Genomic DNA, 24764 nt, shown 5'->3' with positions numbered 1-24764 from the left:
TTTCGCAGACTGAATGAAATTATCATTGTATGCCTGAGCTCAGGAAGGAATGGAAGAGATCGGGAACAGGAATGCAAGTCAGCTATCTAATAAATCTGGTCTCCGTTCTCTGGCCATTCTGTACATCCATTCACCCAACAGCTGTTTACTGACGGAGTCCATGTGGAATGCCTGATTAATGCTGTCGCTTTTAAATAAATTAAAAATACGGAAGATTAAGACCTAAAAAACGGCAAGGTTTAAAAAGCATTTACAAAAATGTAACAGGAGAAAGCTTGCTTTATTTCAGAGGCAGATTTCTGCTTTGTGTTACTTGTTTTTAAGATTTTTTTTTTTAAAGATTTTATTTATCTTAGAGAGAGACAGAGGTGAGCACAATTGGAGGCGGGGCAGAGGGCGAGAATCCCAAGCAGACTCCTCGCTGAGCACAGAGCCGGATGCAGGGCTCAGTTCCTAATCTCAAGCAGGCTCCATGCCCAGTGTGGAGCCTGATGTAGGGCTCGATCTCACAGCCCTGGGCTGAAATCGAGAGTTGGACACTTAACGGACTGAGCCACCTAGGTGCCCCATTTTATCTTTTTAAAGATTTTATTTTTTTTAAGTAATCTCTACACCCAACATGGGGCTCGGACCCACAACCCAAAGATCAAGAGTCACATGCTTGGGCAACTGAGCCAGCCAGGTGCCCCTGTGCCACTTTAAAATAACATGAGAATTTTGTTTTATTAGATTCTGCCTTTTTGGGAGCTGGACAGGCCAGCATTACCGCTGCAAATACACACAGATGCTATCCTTTCACTGGTTCTAAGAAGCTCGGACACACAACATGAAAGTTAAAATATCAGGTTCTCTTTATTTGTAACAGGTAAAAACTGAAGTTCGGCCATTTAACATAGAATTAAGAACAGATACGGTTACGTCTGTAACAAGAGGACGGTGGGTGTTCATCCCCAGCACTGTGTTTCTGGCTTGTTTCTGTGGTTGGGCCTGGTCATTTCCCCAGGAATTGCCTTTCAATGGGAAGATCATCTTCAGGGCAAAAAAAGTTTATCAGACTCTAGTTCCAGTAGTAGAGATTGCATTCACTTATTTATACACATCCACTTGCCCTATCTTGCTCCAACCTTCTTACTGTGGTCCTATTGGCATCCGTCATTTATTATACCTCCCGAGTATTTACAGTTAAGAATTTCCACATGGCACAAATCAACTCAGCGGTCCGCGTACAGAAGTCACACAATCCTCAATGCACGGAAATACTTTTCTCCAGCTTTGGGGGAATAATTGTACGTTCATTTAAACACACACGGCGAACCTTTCTTAGACAAACATAATGCCTGAGGCCCATGTGGCAAGACAGATTGCTTCATAATTCTTAGCACAGTAAGATGTATCTTTAGAAACTGAGACAAACCAAAGAATATTTAAAAACAAAAAACAGAAAATCACACATGCGAGTCGCACGACAATTGACCAATACATTGAAATTTTGTCAGAACGGCTCTTCAGTGAGGTTTCTCATTTCAAACAGGCCGGGGGGGGGGGGGGGATCCTAAAAAGTATGTTTTTTTAATCCATGTGGCTGTCCTCTTGAGTTGTTTTTTCACTTAGAGTTTATAAGTAATACTTTTAAAAGAATTATTACAAGAGAGATCATCTGTCTCTGTCAATTTATTGTGAGAAGTTATCAACAGCAGCTTTCAGTGCTCCACCGTCGGGAGCACTGAGAAGCTGGAAGGCAGAGACACACTTTGCAAGGAAATGTGCTCCCTCACCTAATTTTTAAAAGTCATCCCTTTAAAAACTAATGGAATGGGATAAATATTGACTATTTTTCTACTGCTCTTTAAAACCTTTTTTCTGATTTTCACTAAGTTTCTGCTTACTGTTTGGATAGTATTTGCCCTGATGTGCTGCACAAAAATTTCCCTCGGCCCACTTAGAAAGCTCAGATGGTTCACTACAAATCCCTGAATGCCAAAGAGCACTCCACAGATACCTCCAATGAGGGAGGTAGGGGGTGACAGCAGAGAGGTGCTGCTAAGAAATCACCAACAGGAAATGCTCAAAAAGCCGGAGAAGGGGACAAGACACCTGCTCTACTCCATTCACAGCCTTCTCTGTGTTCTTTTTAAATCAGATTTTATTTATTTATTAAAGATTTTATTTATTCATGAGAGACACAGAGAGAGAGAGGCAAAGACACAGGCAGAGGGAGAAGCAGGCTCCATGCAGGGAGCCTGACGTGGGACTCGATCCTGGGTCTCCAGGATCAGGCCCTGGGCCGAAGGCAGGCGCTAAACTGCTAAGCCACCTGGGCTGCCTAGCCTTCTCTTTGAAACATGGAGCAATTTTTGTTTTTTTAATGTCGTATCCAGTTTCTAGAGGTCCCTGAGAGCTCAGAAACATGAGTGTACCTATAACAACTGTAGTCTTCTGGAGAACGTGTAACTTCTAGTATCAATTTTCTACTGGAAATATGGTGCTTTAAAAAAAAAAAAAGAAATATGGTGCTTTTAGAATTGGATTTGGTCTTCCGGGCTTTTTTCCTACACCCTGCTTTCCATAAATGACATTTCATTTCTGTAAGTGCAAGAAGCAAGAAGTTATACTAAACCAGCTAAAACAGAAATGCCAGATTTAAATTCTGGCTTGAACGCTTTGGCTGAAATAACAAAAGAGCTCACCCTGGGGGCCACCTACCAGCAAGGCAAGGAGTCCTCCCTGGCCTTCCTTAGCGGGGTATGAACACTTACAAACCATGACATATTTTGGAGGATGGTGATCTGGAGTCCTTTGTCACTTACAGAACTTTAATTTCATGTATTTCATTTGGTCATAACCAAACCATCCTCTAGGCTTCACATAATCCATCTTTGCAAAGAAGCACGAGCCACTGTTTGAGAGGGACTCTAAATGAGAAAGTCATGTTCGCGGATAGTTTCCTTTGTGTTACTCCTTGCACACCATCATCCAACGAATTCTATGATATGACTTCTTCTTCCTTCTTTGAAAGTAACTTGCACACTTAACGCTTTTCTTCTTCTTGGGGGTGGCTTTCTCTTCTCCACCAAAACCCAACTAAGGACGCTGTACCAATTTACTCTTACTTCCTTCCTGTTCACTGAGTTTAAAATGGGTATAGGCGAGGATGCCAAATAACGTGCACAAGATGCCAAGACCCTGATTAACTGACAGTGGATCTTTAAATAAAACATATCCTCCAAACAAAGTGATGCAGAACTTGAAGTGTCCAAACATGTTATAGCTGAGGTTTTTGGCTAAGGATCCAAAAAAAAGAGAAAAAAACAAAACCAAACCAAACCCAACAAGCTAGACTGTGAGGTCCACACACTCCCACACATGGAGAAGGGAAGCAAGCCAGATGTCATACTCTCGCACACGCACGAGGCCTTCCCGAGGCTTCCAGGACTGCGGGAAGCACACACCCAATCTGCCCCCGCCTCTCCCCCATGGAGGAAAGAAGAACCTCTGTCCGGCTGGATCCTCGTTTTCTCAGTGGGAGGGACAGGAAACCGCCTCAACTACCTTCTGTCTCCGCCCCCCGCCCCCCAAGAAGAGCTAAGCGGGGCGGGGGGGGGGGGGGGGGGGGCTATGCTCCAGGGCTGGACGAAGATGCTCTGCGGCGATTAACCACCTGCCCTCCCGGGCTACCTCCAGTACAGTCCCTTGGCAGCCGGGCCGCGCGGCACCCACCAACCGCGGGCTCCAGGCAAGCGCCCCAGGGCGCCCCCGCCCCCCAGGACACCCCTCCAACCGCCCAGGGCGTGCCCCTCGCCCTCTAGGGCGCCCCCTGGCCCCCAGGGAGCCCCCCAACCGCCCAGGGCATGCCCCTCGCCTCCCAGGATGCCTCCACCCCCCAGGGCACCCCCCCACCCCCAGGGCACCCCCGGGGCACGCCCCCCGCCCCCCAGGGTGCCTCTGCCCCCCAGGAGACCCCCCGCCCCCAGGGCACCCCCCGTGGCACGCCCCCCACCCCCCAGGGCGCCTCCGCTTGGGAGGGCGACGGGGAAGGGGCGAGCGAGGCCGAGCACCCACGAGCACCCACGACACGCCCGGCTGCGCCCCCTTCCCTCCACCGCGGCCCGCGCAGCCCCCCCGCCCCCCAGCTCCGCCGCGTCCCGCCCCCAGGCCCCGGGCCCCGCAGCCGCCGCGCACCGCGCACAACTGAACGCCCGGCGCTCCTTCAGGGGCTCTTCCCATACTTGACGTAGGTGGGCTTTTTTCCAAATAAATTATGACGTCACTGCTTTCCCGGGGTCCGATGGGCGCCCGGCCCCTCCTCCGGTGACGTTGACTGGAAACGGCTCCGGCTCCAGGTGTCCGCGGCCCCGCCACGCGCGGACCCGCCCACCCGCACCTGGACGCCCACCTGCGCCTCGACGCGGCGGGGACGCGGCTGCCGGGCCGCCAGGAGGGCAGGGAACGGGGCCGTGACCACGGGGACGGGCGCCCCCCGGAGACCACGGGGACGCGACCCCCGAGGACCCGGCCCCGGGGCGCCCGCCCGCCACCGCTCGCGGCGCCCTTCCCGTAGCTCACGGTCCCTGGAAGAGGCTCATCCTCGAGGGAAGGGAAATTCGAGGCAAAAAGCAAAAACCCCACAGTATATTATATAGAACCCAAAAGGAGCAGCGCATACCCGGTATTCCCAGCTCCCCTGGCTCCTCTCTCCGCTCCCCGCGGCGCCCCCCAATCCCCGCCCCCCCCCCCCCCCCCCCCCCCCGGCCTGCCAGCCGCAGTCCCCCGGCGCCCCCGCCCTCCTCCCGGGCCTGCTCACCCCACCCCGGGGACCCCGGCTGTCTCTGGAACCCCCGCCAACCTCCTCCGGGACGTCCCGCCGCCGGGGCCACCTCCCCGGCCCTGCACCCGGGAGCCACCCCGTTTCCTCTCCCTTCCCTACGGCCCACGAGCCAGCGCTGCCCGCAAGGCCCGAGGGCGCGCCCGGACCCCGACGGCGCCTCGCGGTACCCAGGCCATGCTCTCCTCGGGGGTGCCTTCTTCTCCCCCCTCTTCTGGGGCAGGGGTCTCTGCCAGGGTGACTGTGCCACCAACAAGGTCCGATACCTTCCCTGCTGTCCTGATCCGGAGAAGGGGCTCCCGGGGCCGCGGGGATGCTCTGAGCATCCTCTGGGGTGCGGGCAGGCCTCTGCCCAGGGGGCCGCCAAGCCCGCGAGGTCCACAGCGCTGAGGCTGAAGGATGCTGCCTCCGCCCGTTCTCAACCCTGCGGCCCGGACTGACCCCAGTGCCACACGGGTGACATCACCTTGTTTCCCGCTGCAGGCACGGGCCCCCCATCTCACCCAGAGGAATGGCGGGAGGTAGGGGGGAGCCTGGCCGGCCCGTGCCCCAACCGCTCAGAACCCCACGATCTCCACCCTGCACTCGTCCTGCTGCAGCACAAGCCTCCCTTGCTCCTCGGGGCCTCACCACTGTGCCTCCTGCCAGGACCGCCCTTCGTGCCAACCTGCAGGGGGGCAGCTTCATTTCCTCCAGGTCCTCACTCAGAAGCCCCCTTGCTGTGGATGCCCTCCTGGTCACCCCCTCTCAAGTTTCCACCCAGTCCCTGACATTTCCTATCCGCTTTCCTGCTTCGCTTTTTCTCCTCGGCGCTCCATGCTACCTAACATATTTTAACTTTTTTCTTGTTTCTAGTCTCTCACCAGCACTGCAACTTGCTGAGACCTGTGGGAGCAAGGGTTTTTGCCTGTGGTTCCCCAGTGTATCTCCAGCGCCCCGCGTACAGTGGAGAGTCCTCACGTAAATACCTGTTAAGTCAATGCATGGCTTATAGTGGGTGTTCAATATTTGTTGAGTGAATGAATGTTCTTAATCAGGGCACGTCACTGGATGCCTTGATTCCGCAGCATGGTGCACAAGCTCTGAGACTACCGCCTGGGTTCAAATCTGGACGCTACACGGCTCTGCCATGTGACCGAAGTGCTTTACTTAACCTCTCTGCACCTCCACTAACTCCTCTGTAAAACAAAATGATAGAATTTACCTCACGGAGCTGCTCTGAGGGTTTGATGCCCAACACACCTTAGGTGTTTGCTTCCAACAGTGCCTGGTGCAAAATAAACGTTTATTAAGTGTTGGTTTGTTAAAAAAATAAATATTATAATTGTTGTTGGTACTTGTTGATAGTTGGCAAATATGCTGCTTTTTTACGGTGGCTGACATCTCGGAGTTCACTCATTTAAGTAAATCAGCACACTCGGATATAACGTTGCTAAATCACCTCTCTGATTTGGGGAAATCCTTCTCTGCCTTTGCTTTAGAGTGGAGGCAGAGCGAAACAAGAAGAGAAACAGAATAACAAGCAAAAATGTAAAAAATGATTCAGACCTTTAAGGCCTGATTTCATTTCTTGATTAGAAGTAATACTGAGAAAAACAGGCACGGCCATACCCAAATAAGTACAAAAACATTATCTGAAAGTCAGACTTGAAAGTCTGAAATTGTCTTCTGTTTTCGGACTAGCTGTACCTCTCCTGTATCACCATGGAGACTGAGAAGCATCCGCTCCATTATCCACTCAACAAGTATCTATTTAACTCCACTGTGTGCCAGGATCGGTGTTCCGTGTTGATTTCGACAAGGGAAAAGATCGCTTACTGCATACGAGACTAAAAAGCATTCATGAGACAGAAAACGAACCCATTTCCCTGGCTCACGTTTAACTTTCCATAGAGTCGAGTGTGGGAAGATAGAGGAAAAGACTGAAGATCAGCCAACGTACTCCATTTAGGCCACAAAATTAGGTAAGTGCAAGACTCCCAGAAGGAAATGCATGTGACAGAGTTTGGGAAGATACAAAAGACTGCATTTGTGAGTTACTAGGAAAAGGATACGTGACTGGTGACGTGTTCCCAATGATCCAATAAATTGATAAGTTCACCATGAAAGCTATCACTCCAGAGAGCAGCACCATAAGCTACGAACAAACCCAAAGAATCATTAATGTGAAGCAGTTGCGATCAGTATGGTCATCAAGTAAAAATACATTTCCTTAGGCATTCCTAAAAACTTAAATAACAACGCTTAAGAACAAGAGTTTCAAAGTTTCAATTTGGGGGACAGCAGGAATTGAGGGTAAAAGAACAGAATGAATAGTATTCAGGAATGTCATTTTGTCTACAAAATGCAATGGAATATTCTCCAATAATATCCTGGTATCAGAGACTGTGAATTTTCAGGTTCATTTTTCTTATCTATCTGAAGAAAAATTATTTTGTGATAATTTTCTAATTATAAAAGTAATGCATAGTCCATAAAGACAGATCAGAAAATAAAGGTAATAAGCAAAAAGAATATAAGGACTCTTTAAAATCCTAATCACCCATCGCCGTTAATACCGTTGCACAATTCCTTCCAGATGTTTTTCTATGAATTGCTCATATTTATTCTTACTTAAATTACATCATTGGGCATAAAGCTAGGCCACACCTTTGGAGGAACAGAGTGGAATCCTGTCCTCAAAGAGCTTCAAAACCACTTGAGGACATACTAAAAATCATGATAACCACAGCTTGCACGTACATAGTACTTATTACATGCCAAGAACTGTCTGAAATGTTTTATGTACATTAACTTATTTAATTCTCACAAACACCCATGAGGTAGTAAAATATTATCTTTTTTTTTTTTTTTTTTTTTTAACAGATGAGCAGAGACAAAAAGCAATTTGCCTTAGATCACACAGCTGTAAGGGGTACGGCTGAGATTTAAGCACAGGGTAGCCTAATTCTAGAGTCCCTGATCGTAACCCACTCTGATAGAGTACCTCTTAACCACGTGAGCCAGAGTGAGGTCAGGAATTGCATACAAGTCTTGAGCACTGCCTTGAGAACAGGCAAGCACACAACAGGTTTTTTTTTTTTTTTTATCAATCTCTAGGCAGGAAGTGTTATTTGGGGCTCGGGTTAGGGAATGTTTGGATCTTCGATGTATGCACAGGTTAAAGAGAGAAGGAGGAGTGGGGTTGTCAGGAAAGGAAACAGTAGGAGCCTAACCATGGAGGCAGGAAAGCACATGGCGTGTGCATGGGTCACGGGGAAACCGACTTGGCTGAGGATGGAGGACAAAGTGGCTGGTCCACTGCAAGCGCACTCTGTAAAAACCTTCCCTGCTGTTTTACTTAAAAATTTATAAAGTCATTTCCTACTTCTAAGTAAGAGAATTTAGATAAAATATCAGTTATGATTTGAATTATTAAGAAATTTAAATTACAGGGGCACCTGGGTGGCTCAGTCAGCGAAGTGGGGGTCTGCTGCTCCCTCTCCCTCTGCCCCTCCCTCTGCTCACTCACTCTCTCTCTCAAATAAATATTTTTCTTTAAAAAGAAAAAAATTTGGGATCCCTGGGTGGCGCAGCGGTTTGGCGCCTGCCTTTGGCTCAGGGCGCGATCCTGGAGACCCGGGATCGAATCCCACATCGGGCTCCCGGTGCATGGAGCCTGCTTCTCCCTCTGCCTATGTCTCTGCCTCTCTCTGTGACTATCATAAATAAATAAAAAAAATTAAAAAAAAAAGAAATACATTAGTCTTTAAAAAAATAAGAAAAAAAATTAAATTCTAAAGAATTAAAGAAAATGTATCACATTTGAAGATTCTGTCTGGAAGGTTTTATCACAGCTTTTAGATTATCGAAGTCAGAGGAGGGCTAAAGGAGCTGATTTGTGTCCCACTTAGGTAAAAACAGTAATACCTTGTTTGTTTTACAACAGTGAGGTCCTTTATATTTTCAACTAACATACCTTTGTTCATTAAAGACGTAAAAAACTAGGGGCACCTGGGGGGCTCAGCAGCTGAGCAGCTGCCTTCAGCTCAGGGTGTGATCCTGGGGTCCTCGGATCGGGTCCCACAGCGGGTTCCCTGCAGGGAGCCCGCTTCTCCCTCTGCCTGTGTCTCTGCCTCTCTCTGTGTCTCTCATGGATAAATAAAACCTCTTAAAAAAAGACTTAAAAAACTGATTTCTACAAATATACCATTGTTAATTTTATTGAATTGTTAGAATGCTACTCGCGTACTTCTTGACGACTCGGCACTGAAACCCAATTACATGCTCTACTTTGAGGCATGATGCCCTCTAGGGACATTAAGGAACAAAGGTGACTTTTTCTTATTCACTGGCCTCAGACTGCAATGTTCTTAGTTCCTCTGAATTTTTGGGGGGGCCTTCCTGGTGCTTTTCTCTTTTTTGAATTTATCGCATAAAGCTCTCTCCTAGTGTAAAGCATCTAATAAGCTAAAGCGTTTGAAGACTGAGTAAACAAGACAGCTAGAACTTTTGTAACATTAAGAGGAAATATTATGAGAGTCAGTCAAGTGGTTTCTACTGTGGAAAAAAAGTTATATACCCCAGTAGCTGAATCTGAAGCGGCCAGCATTTGGCTCAGAGGCGGCACCACAGAGAACTTCAGAATCTAGGGGTTTTGGAGGCAGCAGGCCTGGACTCGTGCTCTGGCTCTGCTCCCTGGCTCTGGGGTCTTAATTCTGTCCCTCAGTCTCCTCCTCCTGGATCCTATTAAATATAAAGATAATAATGGTATCCACCTAATAAAGTCGTTATGAGGATTAAATTAAAGTCAACACTGGCAAAGTGTTGGAGTCGTTCTTGGAATGGAGTAAGAATTATGTAAGTCTGAAAAACTGACACCACCAAGAAACAGGCCTCTTCTATGGACTGTGTTCCAAAGGCTAAAGTTGTGGGAAGCAGAAATTCCTTCCCTAAGTAGGCGGATTATACTTTGTAACTTAAAAAGTCCCCAAAGTACACTTCCCTTTGATCTGGCAATTCTATGCTCAGGACTCCATTCGAAAGGAAAGAAAAGTACAGCTCCGGAGGGCATCCGCATTAGGATGTTTACTGCAACACTGTTCACAGGGGTCGAGAACCAGATCTATTACACGGACACCGAACAGAAGGTGTCGGTGAGATTTTCATGAGATTTTTTTTTCATGAGATTTTAAGCGAGAAAAGCAAGATGCAGAAAATTATGTATGCTCTGATCCCACTTTTGTCGAAGAAACAAATGTTTAATTTACATATATACACGTGTATGTGCGTGCATGGTTCATGTGGATACGGATAGCACGGAGAAAAAAAAAAAACACAAGAACACACACTAGAATGACTTACCTCCAGGGGCAGAGACAGGGGAATGAAATGTTGAATGTGTGTGTGGGGGGGCGGGGGACCCGTGATGAAAACAGTATATATATGATTCCACGTATATAAAATCGCGTGCACGCACACACACACACACACACACACACACGCTGTGCCTCAGTCTCTTCATCTAAAAAACAATCCATAGCTTGCCTCCCTTAAAGGGTAATTATGAAGATTAAATGTGAGACTGGATCTGAGATCGTGCTCTGAAAACTAAAAATTGCACCAAGAGTGGAGGGATGATTCTCTTTTTATTTTTCTAAAGATAATTTTTTTAAGACGCTTATTTATTTATTTATTTGAGAGAGAGAGAGAAAGAGAGACAGAGCACAAGCAGGAGGAGGGGCAGGCTCCTCGCTGAGCAGGGAGCCCGACACCGGGCCCGATCCCAGGACCCTGGGATCATGACCTGAGCCCAAGGCCGACGCTTCACCCACGGAGCCTCCCTGGGGGCCCCGACTCTCTTGTTTCTTAGACCGCAAAGCAACGAGGACTTACCAAGGCAGAAGCTGACCAGGGCCCAAATATCCCTCCTTCTCCCAACAACGGCTCAAAGAAGGGCACGACGACCAGCAGCATGGCGGAGGACATGGGGGCCTGGTAGTACAGCAGCTGCATCGAGTTCACTTGCAATTCATGCTGTTTGGCTCCTACCCACTGAAAACAAGGAAACAAGACAAGTTAGGTAGGAAAAAAAAAATTGCATCAGGGGTAAACAAAAGATATGACCCTAGTCACAAGGGTGGGAAATGTGGGGCAGGGTTGGCAGAAGAGGACAGGCCTAATTATTCTACAAGACTCTAGAGATCAATTTTTTAAAAAAGATCAATAATATATATGAATGTCCTTTAAGCACCTTGGATGAAAGGAGCTTTATAAACTCAATGTATGACCATCTATTTTCCTCTCAGTTATAAAGAAAGAGAAAACCACCACCACCTCTGCTCCTTGCTGACCGTAGGAAATGGGGCCAGTCAGTGCATTCACACCTGGGCCCACAGGTACCTGGGATCTCGGGCAAAGGGGATGGGGATGGGAATTTAGGTGGTGAGCAGGAGCAGAGATGCGGGCCAGATTTCATTTCTTTCTAAAACTGCCCCCCCTCCAAAAAACAGAAGGTACAGGGTGGGCAGGGCCGACTAAGTGGGGGGGGAGCCTCAGCTATCCCAGGAGGCTGCCCACGGCGGCCAGACCAGCGTGAGGCCTTTCATTCACCTTGGAAAACCCGATGGATGGCAGAGGCATTTTCTTCTTCATGAGTCATTTTTCCGTGGATAATCCTCCCCCAACACACTCGAAGAAATCTGATAACCACAAATCATTCAGAGGGCGCCTGGGTAGCTCAGCCTGTTAAGCACCCAACCCTTGATCTCGGCTCAGGTCAGGATCTCCGGGTGGTGGGATCGAGCCCAGGTCCAGCGCTCCCCACCCCCCAGCCTGCTTGCCCCCTCCTCGTCTCACCCCCCTCCCATCCCGCCCCGCTCATGCTCTTTCTCTCTCTAAAATAAACAAATAAAATCTTTTTTAAAAATTAAAAAAAAGGCGGACACCTGGGTGGCTCAGCGATTGGGCGCCTGCCTTGGAGGGTGTGACCCCATGGCACGGATCGAGTCCCACATCGGGCTCCCTGCATGGAGCCTGCTTCTCCCTCTGCCTGGGTCTCTGCCTCTCTCTCTCTGTCTCTCATTTATAAATAAATAAAATCTTTTTTTAAAAAACCAATTAAAAACTTAAAAAGACTATTCATGAACACCGCCAAACCTCAAGTCCCATCAGTTCTCAACATGTTCTTCAAATTTGACCAGAAAGGTGGCTTTGAAGAGCTGGGCGGGGCAGCTGAGCAGGATGGGGCGGCAGCAGGGCGGGTAACTAGGTGCCCCCGCCACGGACAGGGACGGGGTGGGGGGGCGCCCCAGGCTGCCCCCCCCCCCGCCCCCCCGCAGCTGCGCATCTCCCACGGGGAACCGCCTGGAAGGGGGCTGGTGCGGGAGCAGCGGCTGCCCCCCGGCTCTGCAGGGGCTCGGGCAGGAGGTGCCCCATCACCGACCCTGGCTTACTGTTTCCAAGGTCGACGCCTGGCCTTTTTTTTCTTTTAGCTCCGTGACTGACGTCATGCCCCCCCCCACCCCCCCCCACCCCCCCGCCACCCGGGGCGCCCACCCACCATCTGGGGTGCCCAGCTGATGCCTGGGGCACCCACCTGCCGTCCGGGCACCTTCATCCCAAACTTCTCCAGGGACTGTTCAAACCCGACTCAGTTCTCACTCCCCCAAATTCGCTCCGGCAGTGTTGCTCCCATAACGAGGCACCAGCTCCCCAAAGGACCGGCCCCCCCCAACTTTCCTCCCTCCACGTTTGGCCCATCCCACTAATTCCTTCTCTGAAAGATTTCTGGGCTCTGTTTTTTGTTTTTGTTTTTTTGTTTTTTTATCTACTTGAGAGCGCGCAGGAGCAGGGGGAGCAGGAGCAGTGGGCTCCCTGCTGAGCTAGACCCCAGTACTCCTACCTGAACACACACACACCCCGCCCCAGGCTGCGCGCTCCTGGCCCGACGCCGTCTCCTACCTCAGTGCCTCCCAGGTGCTCCCCCTCCACCCTTCCCCAGGTCTCACTCACCCCTCCCTACACGGGTTCATCTGGGGCCTATCCCGTCCCCAGCCCTCTCCTGGGCCTGCACAATGAGGAGCCCAGTCCTTGGCATGATCAGGACTGCGCCACCAGGTCTCACCCTCTCCAAGCCTCGGCCGCCACGAAGCAACTAGATCTCACCAGATAAATCAAGTTCTCCCCAAACGCCCTGTGCTTTCTCACATCCCTGCACACAGGCCTCTGCTGTATTTCTCCGCACAGCAAATTCCTGTGGGCCCTTCCATTAAAACAGACTTTTCCACAGAGTCTTACCCTCCACCCCCCCTACGGAACCGCCGCTCTCCGGTGTTCCTCAAACCTTCCTCATCCCCTGAGCTATACTGCTTGTGCTCAGCATCTTCGTGTGTTTCTACAAAGCTGGATTGTAACTGGTTTCCATCTTCATATCTTCAAGGCCGAGCACCAAGCGGAAGAAATGTCTGCTGAATGAATGAATGAATGAATGAATGAATAACTGAGTCAACCGACCTTCTACAATTAAACACCTAATACTGGCTCACCCATCTTTTAACTCTTTCTAATGCCCTAGCAGTATGAGAAGTAACTGAGAAATTACACCTGGATACAATGGGAAAATACAACTTTTTAAAAATGAACTTTTGGGGGACTATACCTATTCCTTAACAGTACTTTTATTGTTTACTAATAATAGAAAACTGCCTATCAGTTTGTCCACAATCATTCTTTGGCCAATCCTGCTTCGAATAGGAACCTGAGGGATACAGAATCCTTTGATTCTAATGTATAGCAATTTTGAGACTTGTGGGAACAAAAATGCTCATATTGGCAAGGACCGTGAATACTCTGAAATGAAATTATGTGGAAGGGACACAAGAAATTCTGATGTTCTGATAAAACTTTTTGCTAGTCTTAATCAACATTTAATCCCTACTGGGCCAAACAAAAAAAGTCTGTTTAGCAAAAAAGACAACTAGGAATGTTCACTTACTATATCTAGTAAGAAAATCTAAACCCACTGAAATACACCTAAGTACAACCTTAAAGCACAAAGCTGAGCTTCCTCTGATTACTCTCTGCAGTAATGAAGAGATTTTCTTCAAGAGAATCTCTTGGAGCCAAATGACAGCACTGAGTGGGTGCTCCGACCTTTCATGACACCGGTCTCTTATTTACGCTGCTTCTTGACACTTAAAAATGTACTCAACCCCAGAATGTTTACATAACAATGTTTCTTTTCTTTTTTTTCTTTTTTCTTTTTTTTAGATTTTATTTATCTATTCATGAGAGACACAGAGAGAGGCAGAGACACAGGCAGAGGGAGAAGCAGGCTCCCTGAAGGGGGCCCCATGCAGGACCCCGGGATCATGCCCTGAGCCGAAGGCAGATGCTGAACCACTGAGCCACCCAGCTGTCCCTACATAACAATGTTTCTGAAGTGATCAGTACTAGAGAAAGTTTCAGATGCTAAGGCTGTATTATTAAACTCATAACATTCATAACAAGAAACCCTTAGTTTATAAGCTAGATATTTGTGAAAAAAGGAAAATTGGTTACACATTTTGGCTGACTTCCCAAGCAGGCACACCCAGAATTTCCAGTCCAAGGTTTTCAGTATAGAGAAAATACTGTCTCACTGCACCCTACACCGAGTTATTTTTTCCCACTCTGTAAGAAACAAAAAAACCATACTCGTAGAGATTTTATGGTAATGAGGTAAGTGGATCCATGCACAAATTTTTAATGAGTGCTTGCAATCGGCAAGGCACTGTGCTACTACAGCGCAAGAAGTGAAATACCCATCGCTGTACAATATGTGTAGAGAGAAATCACTGGAAGCTGACACAGAAGTTGTAATAGCAGCGTATTTTCTGAGGCAAAGGTTTATAAATCTGAAATTCTCCTTTGCGCGTTCAAATTTTGGAAATGCACTCGCTCCTTCACAGCCATCTTATAGTTAAAGAGTAAATCATAAATTTAACCAATGATCTCGGGCTCAAGTACAAAGTCTTAGAACTCATTCTGTAAAGATTTCCCAGATAATAATAATATAGCATTACTCCAAACTCAGACTGGGAAGCATGGGCATTTTACACTTACAACAGGTAGGGAGGTATTTGGTGAGCATCACACACCCACGTTTCTCTGTCTCCTTTCTTCTCTGCACCTTGAGTCAGACAATTTACGCAATTACGCTTTCTTCCCAACAGTCTATTGTCTCTATACTGTATTTTCTAAACCTTGGGACACAGCTTCAAAATTTATGAAATCTGCTAAAAAGGCACATAGAGAGAGAGAGAGAGAGAAAAAAAAAAAAAGAAATTACCAACCACTTGATAAAGGGATGTAACTAAAACACCAAGAGCAGCAAACACCATTCCAAGGAAATTAAACTTCACATCGTAATAAGAATTTAGGATTACACCTAAGGTTATAGGAATCTGTAAAGAAAAAGAGGCAAATGTTGTTCAGATTCAATTCATGAAACATAAATTTAGCATTCCTTTCATATTGTCTTACAAGGTCAATCATAAAAACATCACTGGGAAATATGAACCTCTATAAATGGGGTGTCCCCTCCCCATTTGAAAGACACTGTTAAATCAATCTCCTTAAAGTAAAAATACGTTAATTCTCTATGTTCATGTCTAATTTTATTTAAAATTCTGGGTAAAATACTGAGCCAGGGCATTGCAATTGGCAACAAATGCATAGGCCCTGCAAGCACAGCCTCTTCTAAATAAACCTACAGGCATGAAACGTGTAACAGAAGCATGAAGAACTTACGTGCTGCAAATCTTAACTACTCTTAAGTTCTGGGGTGCTAAAATGATCACCTCCCTTTACTGAAAGGCAGGAGAAGACCCCTACAGTATGTGGCTGCAGATCCCTTCGGAGAAGTGATTTCACGCTGAACCGTCACCGAGGACCCTACAGGAGTGCAATTCCCCCGGGCCAAAGGAGGGCCGGTTTTCGGGTTTTCTGCAGCTCTTCCGAGCCGCTGAACTGCGGAACGCGACGCAGCCTTCTCTTCTTACCGGCGGCACTTAGGGTCTCCGGCAAACCGGAGATGCTAAAGCTCACGCAGGCGCTCCCTCCGGGGCCGAGCCCGACAGGAGGGCCGGGAGGGCGGGTTTCCACCTCGCCCCCCAATAAGTCCCAAGTTAAAACGTGGTCACGGGCGATGACGCCCTTGGGGACCTGGAGACGACGGGCAAGAGCGGGGCGCGGGCCTCGAGGCTGCAAGCTCCCGGGGAGGGGGGCTCCCGGCTGCAAGCTCCCGGGGCGGGGGGGGGGGCGGCTCGCGGCTGCAAGCCCCCGGGGAGGCTCCCGGCAGCAACCTTCCGGGCGGTGGGGGGGGGGGGGGCGGCTCGCGGCTGCAAGCCCCCGGGGAGGCCGCCGGGCCGCGCTGGGCCGGCAGGGGGCGCCGTGCGGGGCTGGAGCTACTCACCAGCGTGAGCTGCACTTTGGCAGAGAAGGTTTTGTGGTAGCAGAGGCTCTGGATGACTAGGATGACCGGCGTGGTCATGGCCTTGGCCAGCTGGTACGTGCCTACGGTGTTGTTCTGCAGAGACAGGTTGGTGAAGACCACGAAGCCGCAGAAGCTGAGCGCCAGCAGGACGAGCTTGGAGGGCGGCAGACTTTTGGGGGCGAAGACGTCCAGCTTCTGGCAGACGTACAGGCCCAGCCAGGTGACCACGAAGTGCACCAGCGTCAGGCTCATGTTGGGGAAGCCGTGGTGCACGTAGATCCATTTGTTGAGGAACACGATGCAAATGGACACCAGCAGGTTGAGCAGGAGCCCAGCGGCGATGCGCCCGTGGCCCCGCATGCGGTCCGCAAGCCACGCCATGGCCCCGCCCGCCGCGGCCCTGCAGCCCCGGGTCCGGCCCGCGTCCCGCCGCCGCCGCCGCCGCGACCCCTCCCGCCGCCCCGCGCCGCCCCGCGCCGCCCCGGAGAGTCCGCGCGCCCCGCGCCCCGCGCCCCGGGCGAGCGCAGCCTCGGCGGCACCGGCCCCGCCCCCCAGCGCCCCGCGGCGCCGCGGCACGTCAGCGCCCGCCCCTAGCCCGGCCCCCCGGCTCGCCGCCCCCGGGGGGGGGGGGGACCTGCGCAGGCGCGTGGGCGCGGGGCCCGGGCTCTGCGTGCGCGCCCCGAGCGTCCGTGCGCCGCGGGCTCCGTGCTCGGCCGCCGGCGGCTCCCGGGGCGGGGCGGGCGGGGCGCGGGGTTCCTCCCGGGGCGGGGCGGGGCGGGGCGGATCCTCCCGGGTCCCGGGCGCCTCTGGGGACGGGGCCTGCTCCCGGGTCGGCGGACCTGCTCCGGGTCCGGGGCTCCTCCCGGGTCCGGGCCTCCTCCCGGGTCCGGGCCTGCTCCCGGGTGGGCGGACCTGCTCCGGGGTCCGGGGCTCCTCCCGGGTCCAAGGCTCCTCCCGGGTCCGGGGCTCCTCCCGGGTCCGGGCCTGCTCCCGGGTCGGCGGACCTGCTCCGGGGTCCGGGGCTCCTCCGGGGCGCGGGCCGCGGGCCGGGGTGGTTACGTGCGTGCGGAGCAAAGGAGCCCTGGCCGCAGAGGCGGGAAGCGTATTTGCAAAGATTTATTTTGAAAACCTATTTTGGGCAGTGTGATGAACCCTCTATCCCCATGGTTAGTACACTAGTCGGATTTTCTTGGTTTTGAATCCATGTTGGGCCTTTTCATCGCTGAAAAATGCCCTTTAGGGGGCGCCTGGGGAGCTCCGCGGTGGAGCGTCTGCCTCGGGCCCAGGGAGTGACCCTCGGGTCGGGGGATGGAGTCCTGCGTCGGGCTCCCCGCAGGGACCCTGCTTCTCCCTGTGCCTGGGTCTCTACCTCTGTGTTTGTGTGCCTGTCATGAATAAATAAAATCTTTTTTAAAAAAAGATTTTAAAATGCCCATTTAACTGCAATGCCTTAATACACTTGGCTAGAGTTGTATAGAATAATCACATTTTAAATTTATCTGTTGTCCTATCACATTCTGAAAATTGGGTCTTGTCTCTTGATTTGTCTATTTTATTGGCCTTTTTCCAAAGGTTACTTCTAGTGATTGTGATTCAAGTTACTTTCATTTCTTGAATAGAATGTTCAGTCCTTTATTTAAAAATAAAAGGACTTAGGGGTGCGTAAGTGGCTCATTGGGTTGAGCCCAACTCTTGGTGTCAGCTCAGGTCATGATCTCGGTGGCAGGATGGAGTCCCTAGGCTGGGGCTCTGTGCCCAGTGACAGAGTCCACTGGAGGTTGTCTCCCTTTCCCTCTCCCTCCCTCTCTGCTTCTCACTCCCTGCTCACTGGGGCATGCTTGCTCTAAAATACATAATATCTCTGAGAAAATAAATTTAATAAAAGAACTTAGGCTGTGAGTGTCCCCTCTGAGAATAGCTTTATCAACAGTCCTCAGGATAGTGTAATATTCTGTCTTTAATTCCTAAGTCGTTTTAATTTCCTTTTTTTTGTAAGAATTATTCAAATATTGAGCATGTATTATTTTTTCCCAGGCACTAAACTTGGCATCTGGAAGATAGTGGAGGGAAAAAACAGACCAACCCTCTCTCATAGAACTTAATGAGAACTGGTAGTGAACAGTAGTGAACTGTAACAAGTATTTTTGAAGTAACAAAATAGGGTTGTGCGAAAATATAAAAAGACCATCAGATCTAAACCTGGGGAGGAGGAGGTGGTCAAGGAGCTCCCCAAGGAGATGAATCCTTTAAGATTTGAGAATGAGAAGTTAATTAGTCAAAGTCTAAGGACTAGTTTTCCTAACTCGGTTTTCCTGAGAACTTTTTCCTATCCTGCCACCAAATTCTATGGATTCTTACCCTACTGGGTGCCCTTACCACCGCCCGTTTATATTGCCATCCTCCCTTTTGGTTTGGGCCGACAGAACCCTCTAATCAGTGATTTACAATGTTCACCCTCACCTGCTCCCTAATTAAGAGCCGTGGGACCCTGTCTTCATTTAGTCCACTCCATTCATTGTCTTCTTGTGGTTATAGATTTGGACTGATAATCCTAGCGGGAATGATAACCTGTTTTTTATCATTCATCTATGTATCTTGCAGTATTTGAAAATAATTGATATGAAACCTGATATTTGGATTGAAATAGAACAGTATCTAGTGGATTTCAAATGCCTATTGGGTTAGGGTTACTGAGCCTAACCCCATCTTTGCCATCATTAATCCAGTTCTCCTTCCTTCCTTCCTCCCTCCCTCCCTCCCTCCCTTCCCTCCTTCCTTCCCTCTCTCCTTCCCTCCCTTCCTCCCTTCCTTTTTCTTTCTTTTTCCTTCCTCCCTCCCTCCCTTTCTTTCTTTGATTTTGTTATTTGACAGAGCATGTGAACACAAGCAGGAGGAGTGGCAGGCAGAGGGAGAAGCAGGCTCCCTGCTCAGCAGCACTCAATCCAAGACCCTGCAATCATGACCTGAGCCAAAGGCACACATTTAACTAAGTCACCCAGGTGCTCCATTAGTCCAGTTTTCTACTGTTCAGGAACCTGCCACTCTCCAGACTGATTGAATTGGTTAAGCAGTTTTCTCTCCCTCCTTCACAAAGCATAGGGGTCCTAATCCTTACTTGTCCTAAAATGGGATTATAATCCTTCTTCTTATTTACAGACGTTGAAAACAGAGGTTTGTGGCTGTTGCCTTGCAGCTAGAGGGATGAGTAAGATTCCAACCCAAATCTTTCTGGCTCCCGGCCCATTTTCCCTCATTTATATTATGGAAAATCCCAAACTTGTGCAAAGTTAAAATACCCATCACGTGGTTTCACCTGCTGCCATTTTCATGTGTACCTACTTCTTACCCCTCCATTTGATCTTTCAAAAGTAAATTTACATTCACTTAAATGCAGTAATCTAAACTACATTTTTTTGATAAACAGATGCACCCACGTTAACACACACCCCTAAGATACAGTACATTTCCATCACCTCACAAAATGCCCTAGAAAATCCCCACCTTCTCACCCCTAAGAGGAAACCACTGTTTTAATTTTTCTTCATGTTTTTTTTTTTAATTTATTTATGATAGTCACAGAGAGAGAGAGAGAGAGAGAGGCAGAGACATAGGCAGAGGGAGAAGCAGGCTCCATACACCGGGAGCCCGACGTGGGATTCGATCCCGGGTCTCCAGGATCGCGCCCTGGGCCAAAGGCAGGCACTAAACCGCTGCGCCACCCAGGGATCCCTCTTCATGGTTTTAACTGTACTAGAACTTCATATAAGTGGATCATAGTGTATACGTCTGGTGTTTAGGTTCTTTTGGTGAGTAGAGCAGTTCTTTTTTTATATTGCTGAGTACTGTTTCATATGAACATAACAGCTTATTTAGTTATTCTATTGATGGTCATTTGGGTCTTTTCCAGTTTGGGGCCATTATAAATAATGCTGCTATGAATATATTTGCACAGGTATTTTTGTGGGACTTATTTTCATTTCTCTTGAATAAATATAGGAGTGAAATTTCTAGGTTAAAAGGATTGGTGATGGGTAGCCCAGGTGGCTCAACAGTTTAACACTGCCTTCAGCCCAGAGCCTGATCCTGGGGACCCAGGATCGAGTGCCATGTCAGGCTCCCTGTATGGACCCTGCTTCTCCCTCTGCCTGTGTCTCTGTGCCCCCCCCCAACCCGTCTCTCATAAATAAATAAAAATTTAAAAATAAAAAAAGTAAAAGGATTGATTTAAGAAAATCAGAACTTTTCCCCAAAATGGTACCATTTTATATTCCCCCAGCAATATATGTCAGTTGCTCAGGTATGGGGTGCCTGGGTGGCTCAGACAGTTAAGCGTCCAACTCTTATTTTCAGCTCAGGTCATGATTTCAGGGTGTGTTGAGCTCCTCACTAGGCGTGGAGTCTGCTTAAGATTCTCGGTCTCAAAAAAAAAAAAAAAAAAAAAAAAGATTCTGTCTCTCCCATCCTCACCCCAACCCCCACATTCGTGCATGTTACCTCTTGGTCTCTAAAAAGAAAGAAAGAAAAGAAAAGGGCAGCCCGGGTGGCTCAGCGGTTTGGCGCCGCCTTCAGCCCAGGGCGTGATTCTGGAGATCCGGGATCAAGTCCCGTGTCAGACTCCCTGCATGGAGCCTGCTTCTCCCTCTGCCTGTGTCTCTGCCTCTCTATCTCCGTCTCTCATTAATAAATAAATCTTAAAAAAAAAAAAGAAAGAAAAAAAGAAAAAAATTCTTACTGATTCATTAACATGCATTTCCATTTCTGGGCCTCACTCGTACTGATTTCCCAATATGCGGTGCCTCACTCTTCTTGTACTTTATCTTTGCCCTTGCGAATGCAGTGCACTACTAAAACAGCAGCTCTACTGTTACTTCCTCAGAGACCTCTTACCTGGAAATAGTTTCTTCTTGCACAAATTACTTGCATTTTTTAACAGCATTAAAAAAAATGTATTTCTTGTATTTCCCCTACTAAAAGAGCTGAACTAGATTCCACTCATTTTGTATTTCCCAATTTATTCCGTGCTTACTGTATACCAGACACTGTAAGTCTGCACAAGATCCAACTTACTTTAGTAGCCAGTTTGCTGAATGAGTTAATAAAAGACAAATGTTTTCAAAATAAAACAGTAACATAATATTAGACAAAAGTCTTGCTCCATTTTAACTATAGTATTTTTTTAAAATACTAAATTTTATAAGAAATTACCTACCTGGCTTAGAAATCAATCTACTTTCCATCTTTATAATTTTAAGATATCAGAGTACTTATGATCACAGGAGAAAAGTACAGTAACAGGAAATCTAATTTCTTATTACATAAGAGACAATCCTGGGACTTACCAGAACAAAAAAAATTATATTTTTAACACAATTTTATTAATAAACAGGGAAATACTGATATAATACATTAAAATTTCTAAGTATCACCATAATATTTTGAAAAATACAAAATTCAAATGTCTAAATTTTTATTTTTCCCATGACAGTGCAAAAGAAAAAACCCAGTAGTTACAAATATGTATATTTTACAAGAAACTCCATTTATCATAGAAATTAGTGAGATTGCAGAGTGGACGGATTATGACTGAATTTCATATCCTAATGGATCAAGTCCCTGGTCTAGGAGCATTAGAGAGGAATCCCTTAACTTCTGCAACAATTTCCTTAGTTCTTCCTTAGAAAATACCTGATTTTAAGAAAAGAAAAAAAAAGTTAAGAATTAGAACAAGAGAGACTATGAATTTAGAGTCACTTAACCTGATTAGCTTAATATAAGAAGAGATCTAAGATTTATGTAGCCGAAGGCCAGAATGTTATTAGCATGGTCCAAGAACTTCAAAGCTATTTCTCTGAGCCAGTCTATTTACTTCTAAGTGTTTACAAATATGTACACATTTTCAAAAAAAGAGAGCAAACATTAGAAATGGACCGTTGCTTTGAGAAAATCTAAGAACACCTAAAAAATGTAAACACATCTCACAAAATCAAATATTATCACAGAGCTTATCAAATCACTAAAATTTAAAACAGCAAATGCTCTAGAACTTACCAAATACAGTTTGTGGCGCTCAGAGGATACCATATCTGCTAACTGCAAGCATTCCTGATACTGACCGGTACTGTGCAGTATAGTATGAAGCAGAAAACACAACATTGGCAGACAAAGCTTTCTCAATGAAACCATCTGATGTGTCCTTTCATGGTCTTCTTCAGCATCCTAGAGTCAGACATCAAGTTGTCACTATAACTACTGTTATAAAAAAAAAAATCAAGTACTGAATCAAAACCAAAATGCAACAGGTAGAAGCTAATGAGTTTTCTCTAAAGCTTATGATGTCCATTAAAAATAAAACAAGGTAGGATTTTAATCATGATAGCTAGAGTCATGGATTTCTTGTAGAACAGCATGAAGGTAAACAAAATATACCACAGAGGAGTACCAGGTCTGACAATGAAAACAAAATGCTCTGAACTTGTATTTCTTATTTATGTCCTTATTTATGTCCTGAATAAAAACATGCTTAAAGCACAAAGAATTAGAGACTAAATACCACTGGAACAGAACTGGGAACAGAAAAGCAGCACTGTTCCCCTGGATGTGTACAGACAGAAATACATCTGAGAGGGCACAGCAAACTGATGGTGCTGATTGATGCTGGGGAGAAGGGTTGGGACGGGGGGGAGAGGCACATGGAGAAACAATCACTGCAAACTTTGTTTTTAAGCAATGTGAATTTATCATTCGTTTGTAGAACTTTTCAAAAATGGAAAAGCTAAAAGAACCTATAAATCTGAATAATACAATTAATGAGACAGAACTAACAGATATATGAGGAAAACTTAATGTGGAGAAAACAATTAGCCTTTCTAAGTATATACACATGGGCCTCTCTAAAAACTTACATGGGCGCTAAGAGTACAGGAACGTACCCGATATATTTTCTTGCAACAGATGTGAAAATTAAAATCATTAAAATAATAAAAAAAAGGACCCAACCTTAGAAGTTATGAAATAATCTTAAAAATAGGGAGGAAATTCAGAGATTTCATAGCATACGACAAAACAGAAAACAAGACAAGCTAAATATCTGGTCTTTAGAAAAGCCTAATAAAATATCTAATTAGTTTTTTTGTAAAGCAGTACCTTGTAAGTTTAGAAGTTTTTTTTTTGTTATGACAATTTATATTAATCAGTGAAAGTATCTTCATGTGACAGTCTGCAATATTAGGTGGCTAAAGCATTTTTCAAAGGCGTGAAGCAGCCAAATGTAACGTGGTAATTCTCCACCAGCAAGTGACTGCACTAATTAGGCTGACCTAAGTCGGGCTTCCACACGTAGGGAAATAGTACTATCAATCATTTAGTCTTGTTTTGAGATGTAAATATTAAAACGCATGCCTTGTGTTTTCTTAACCTTAAAAGGGAAAGCACTTTCATTTCTTTTCTCAAATAGGCACTCACTACCTTTAGAGGTGGATTTAAAACCGAAGGGCTTATTCATAATTCAAATTAGTTGTTTCCCCCCGGAGCCTGTTAGGAATGAGAACTGCTTCCTTCTGCCTCACTCATCTGTGCTCCACTGCAGTCTTTACCCTCCGCCGCCCACCCCCCACCCCCGCCCCGTGCTAAAGGGGCAAAGTGCCCCGGGCTCCTAGGGCCTTCACCTGAAAGTACCCACAGGGCTAGTACAGGCATCTCATCTCATGGATGCATTCTGGCACCTGCTTCTTCTTGGTCCTGTTGCTGCCAAATATCAAGGGGGTGTCACGGGTAACCTCTTCTGATAACTAAAATGGATTCCTATACCAGATGCATCCTGAACCGTGCCTCATGGGCCCGGCAAATTGCCGCAAAGAGGAAGTAAATAGCTCTCCACAAGCTAAGCTGTTTTTGTCATCAGAATGAACAGAAGCTCTGAAAAATCCTGTAGATATGTAAAATTAAAACATCCTTCCCATTAGGGCCTGGTATGTGCTGACGGCAGGAGTTGAGCTGCACTGACATTATAGGTATCCATAATATGAAGACAGTGCACTCACCTCAGTAATTCACTAAATGTACCAAATATTTTCTGAAAGCCTCCTATGTTCCAGGCATTAACTTAAGTACCAAAGTCAGAGAGGTGAAGGAAAGAATGCTGCTGCCTTCATGAAGTCTACATCCTAATGGAGCAAATAAATACACATTATACATTCTATGTAACTGCCAGGAGGAAATCCAATGGGGGGAAATGTGAAGTGATACAGGGTGGTTGGGGGAGGGGGAGGGTCTCTAAAGAGAGAGGACACTGAGCCATCCATACAGCTATCTTGGGGAAAGAGGCCCAGAGGCTAAAGTGCAGTGGGGAGGGGGGAATAGGATACAAGATGGGGGGAGGGGGCAGACAAGGTCCAGCGTATGTGCCATCTTGTATGTTAAGAAAAGAACTCTGAATTATATTCAAAGTGTAATGAGGAGTCATCCGAAGGTTCTATGTTGAAGAGGAAC

The 24764-nt window shown here is 47.3% G+C and overlaps 2 protein-coding genes and 1 long non-coding RNA gene across 12 annotated transcripts in view; 1 reads left to right on the top strand and 2 right to left on the bottom strand.

Moving 5' to 3' along the window:
• Positions 1–833: 833 nt before the first annotated feature.
• Positions 834–16705, bottom strand: SLC35E3 (solute carrier family 35 member E3). Of its 3 annotated transcripts, XM_072843214.1 has the most exons (5): positions 16257–16705; positions 15136–15246; positions 10697–10855; positions 6877–6959; positions 834–3268 (listed from the first exon to the last, which is right to left on the bottom strand). In XM_072843214.1, the coding sequence occupies exons 1-5, from the start codon at positions 16656–16658 to the stop codon at positions 3082–3084; spliced, it is 942 nt and encodes a 313-aa protein (XP_072699315.1). In that variant the 5' UTR covers positions 16659–16705; the 3' UTR covers positions 834–3081. The 3 variants fall into 3 exon arrangements, with proteins under 3 accessions (XP_072699315.1, XP_072699316.1, XP_072699317.1); XM_072843215.1 differs by lacking the exon at positions 6877–6959 and having other exon boundaries at positions 834–1029; XM_072843216.1 differs by lacking the exon at positions 15136–15246.
• On the top strand, positions 4296–6158 carry LOC140642518 (uncharacterized). Of its 5 annotated transcripts, none has more exons than XR_012038953.1 (4): positions 4296–4340; positions 5306–5518; positions 5678–5782; positions 5890–6158. It is a non-coding gene; the product is annotated as an uncharacterized lncRNA (long non-coding RNA). The 5 variants fall into 5 exon arrangements; XR_012038950.1 differs by lacking the exon at positions 4296–4340 and adding an exon at positions 4367–4666 and having other exon boundaries at positions 5678–5792; XR_012038949.1 differs by lacking the exon at positions 4296–4340 and adding an exon at positions 4370–4666.
• Positions 16706–21630: 4925 nt separating the features above from the next.
• The window catches only part of NUP107 (nucleoporin 107), a 48466-nt gene continuing 45332 nt past the window's right edge, over positions 21631–24764 (bottom strand). For 3 of the 4 annotated variants that reach the window (XM_072843200.1, XM_072843201.1, XM_072843202.1), the window contains exons 27-28: positions 22326–22493; positions 21631–21962 (exon numbers count right to left, since the gene is read on the bottom strand). In XM_072843200.1, coding sequence (XP_072699301.1) covers positions 21855–21962; positions 22326–22493 — 276 coding nt within the window. In that variant the 3' untranslated portion in view covers positions 21631–21854. Of the gene's footprint in view, positions 21963–22325; positions 22527–24764 lie in introns of those variants that run through there. The other variant, XM_072843203.1, reaches the window with a different exon arrangement.

This window comes from Canis lupus, chromosome 11, assembly GCF_048164855.1.
Source record: "Canis lupus baileyi chromosome 11, mCanLup2.hap1, whole genome shotgun sequence".
Taxonomy (NCBI): domain Eukaryota; kingdom Metazoa; phylum Chordata; class Mammalia; order Carnivora; family Canidae; genus Canis; species Canis lupus.
This window is presented reverse-complemented; position numbering and strand designations above follow the sequence as displayed.

What these genes read in the sequence shown, in the direction of transcription:
- SLC35E3 (XM_072843214.1), bottom strand. Translation starts at nt 16,658, where the DNA reads ATGGCGTGGCTTGCGGACCGCATGCGGGGCCACGGGCGCATCGCCGCT. An exon ending in CCAAAGTGCAGCTCACGCTG is followed by an intron (nt 15,247 to 16,256) that starts GTGAGTAGCTCC and finishes TTTTCTTTACAG; the next exon opens with ATTCCTATAACCTTAGGTGT. An exon ending in CCTGGTCAGCTTCTGCCTTG is followed by an intron (nt 6,960 to 10,696) that starts GTAAGTCCTCGT and finishes GTTTGTTCGTAG; the next exon opens with CTTATGGTGCTGCTCTCTGG.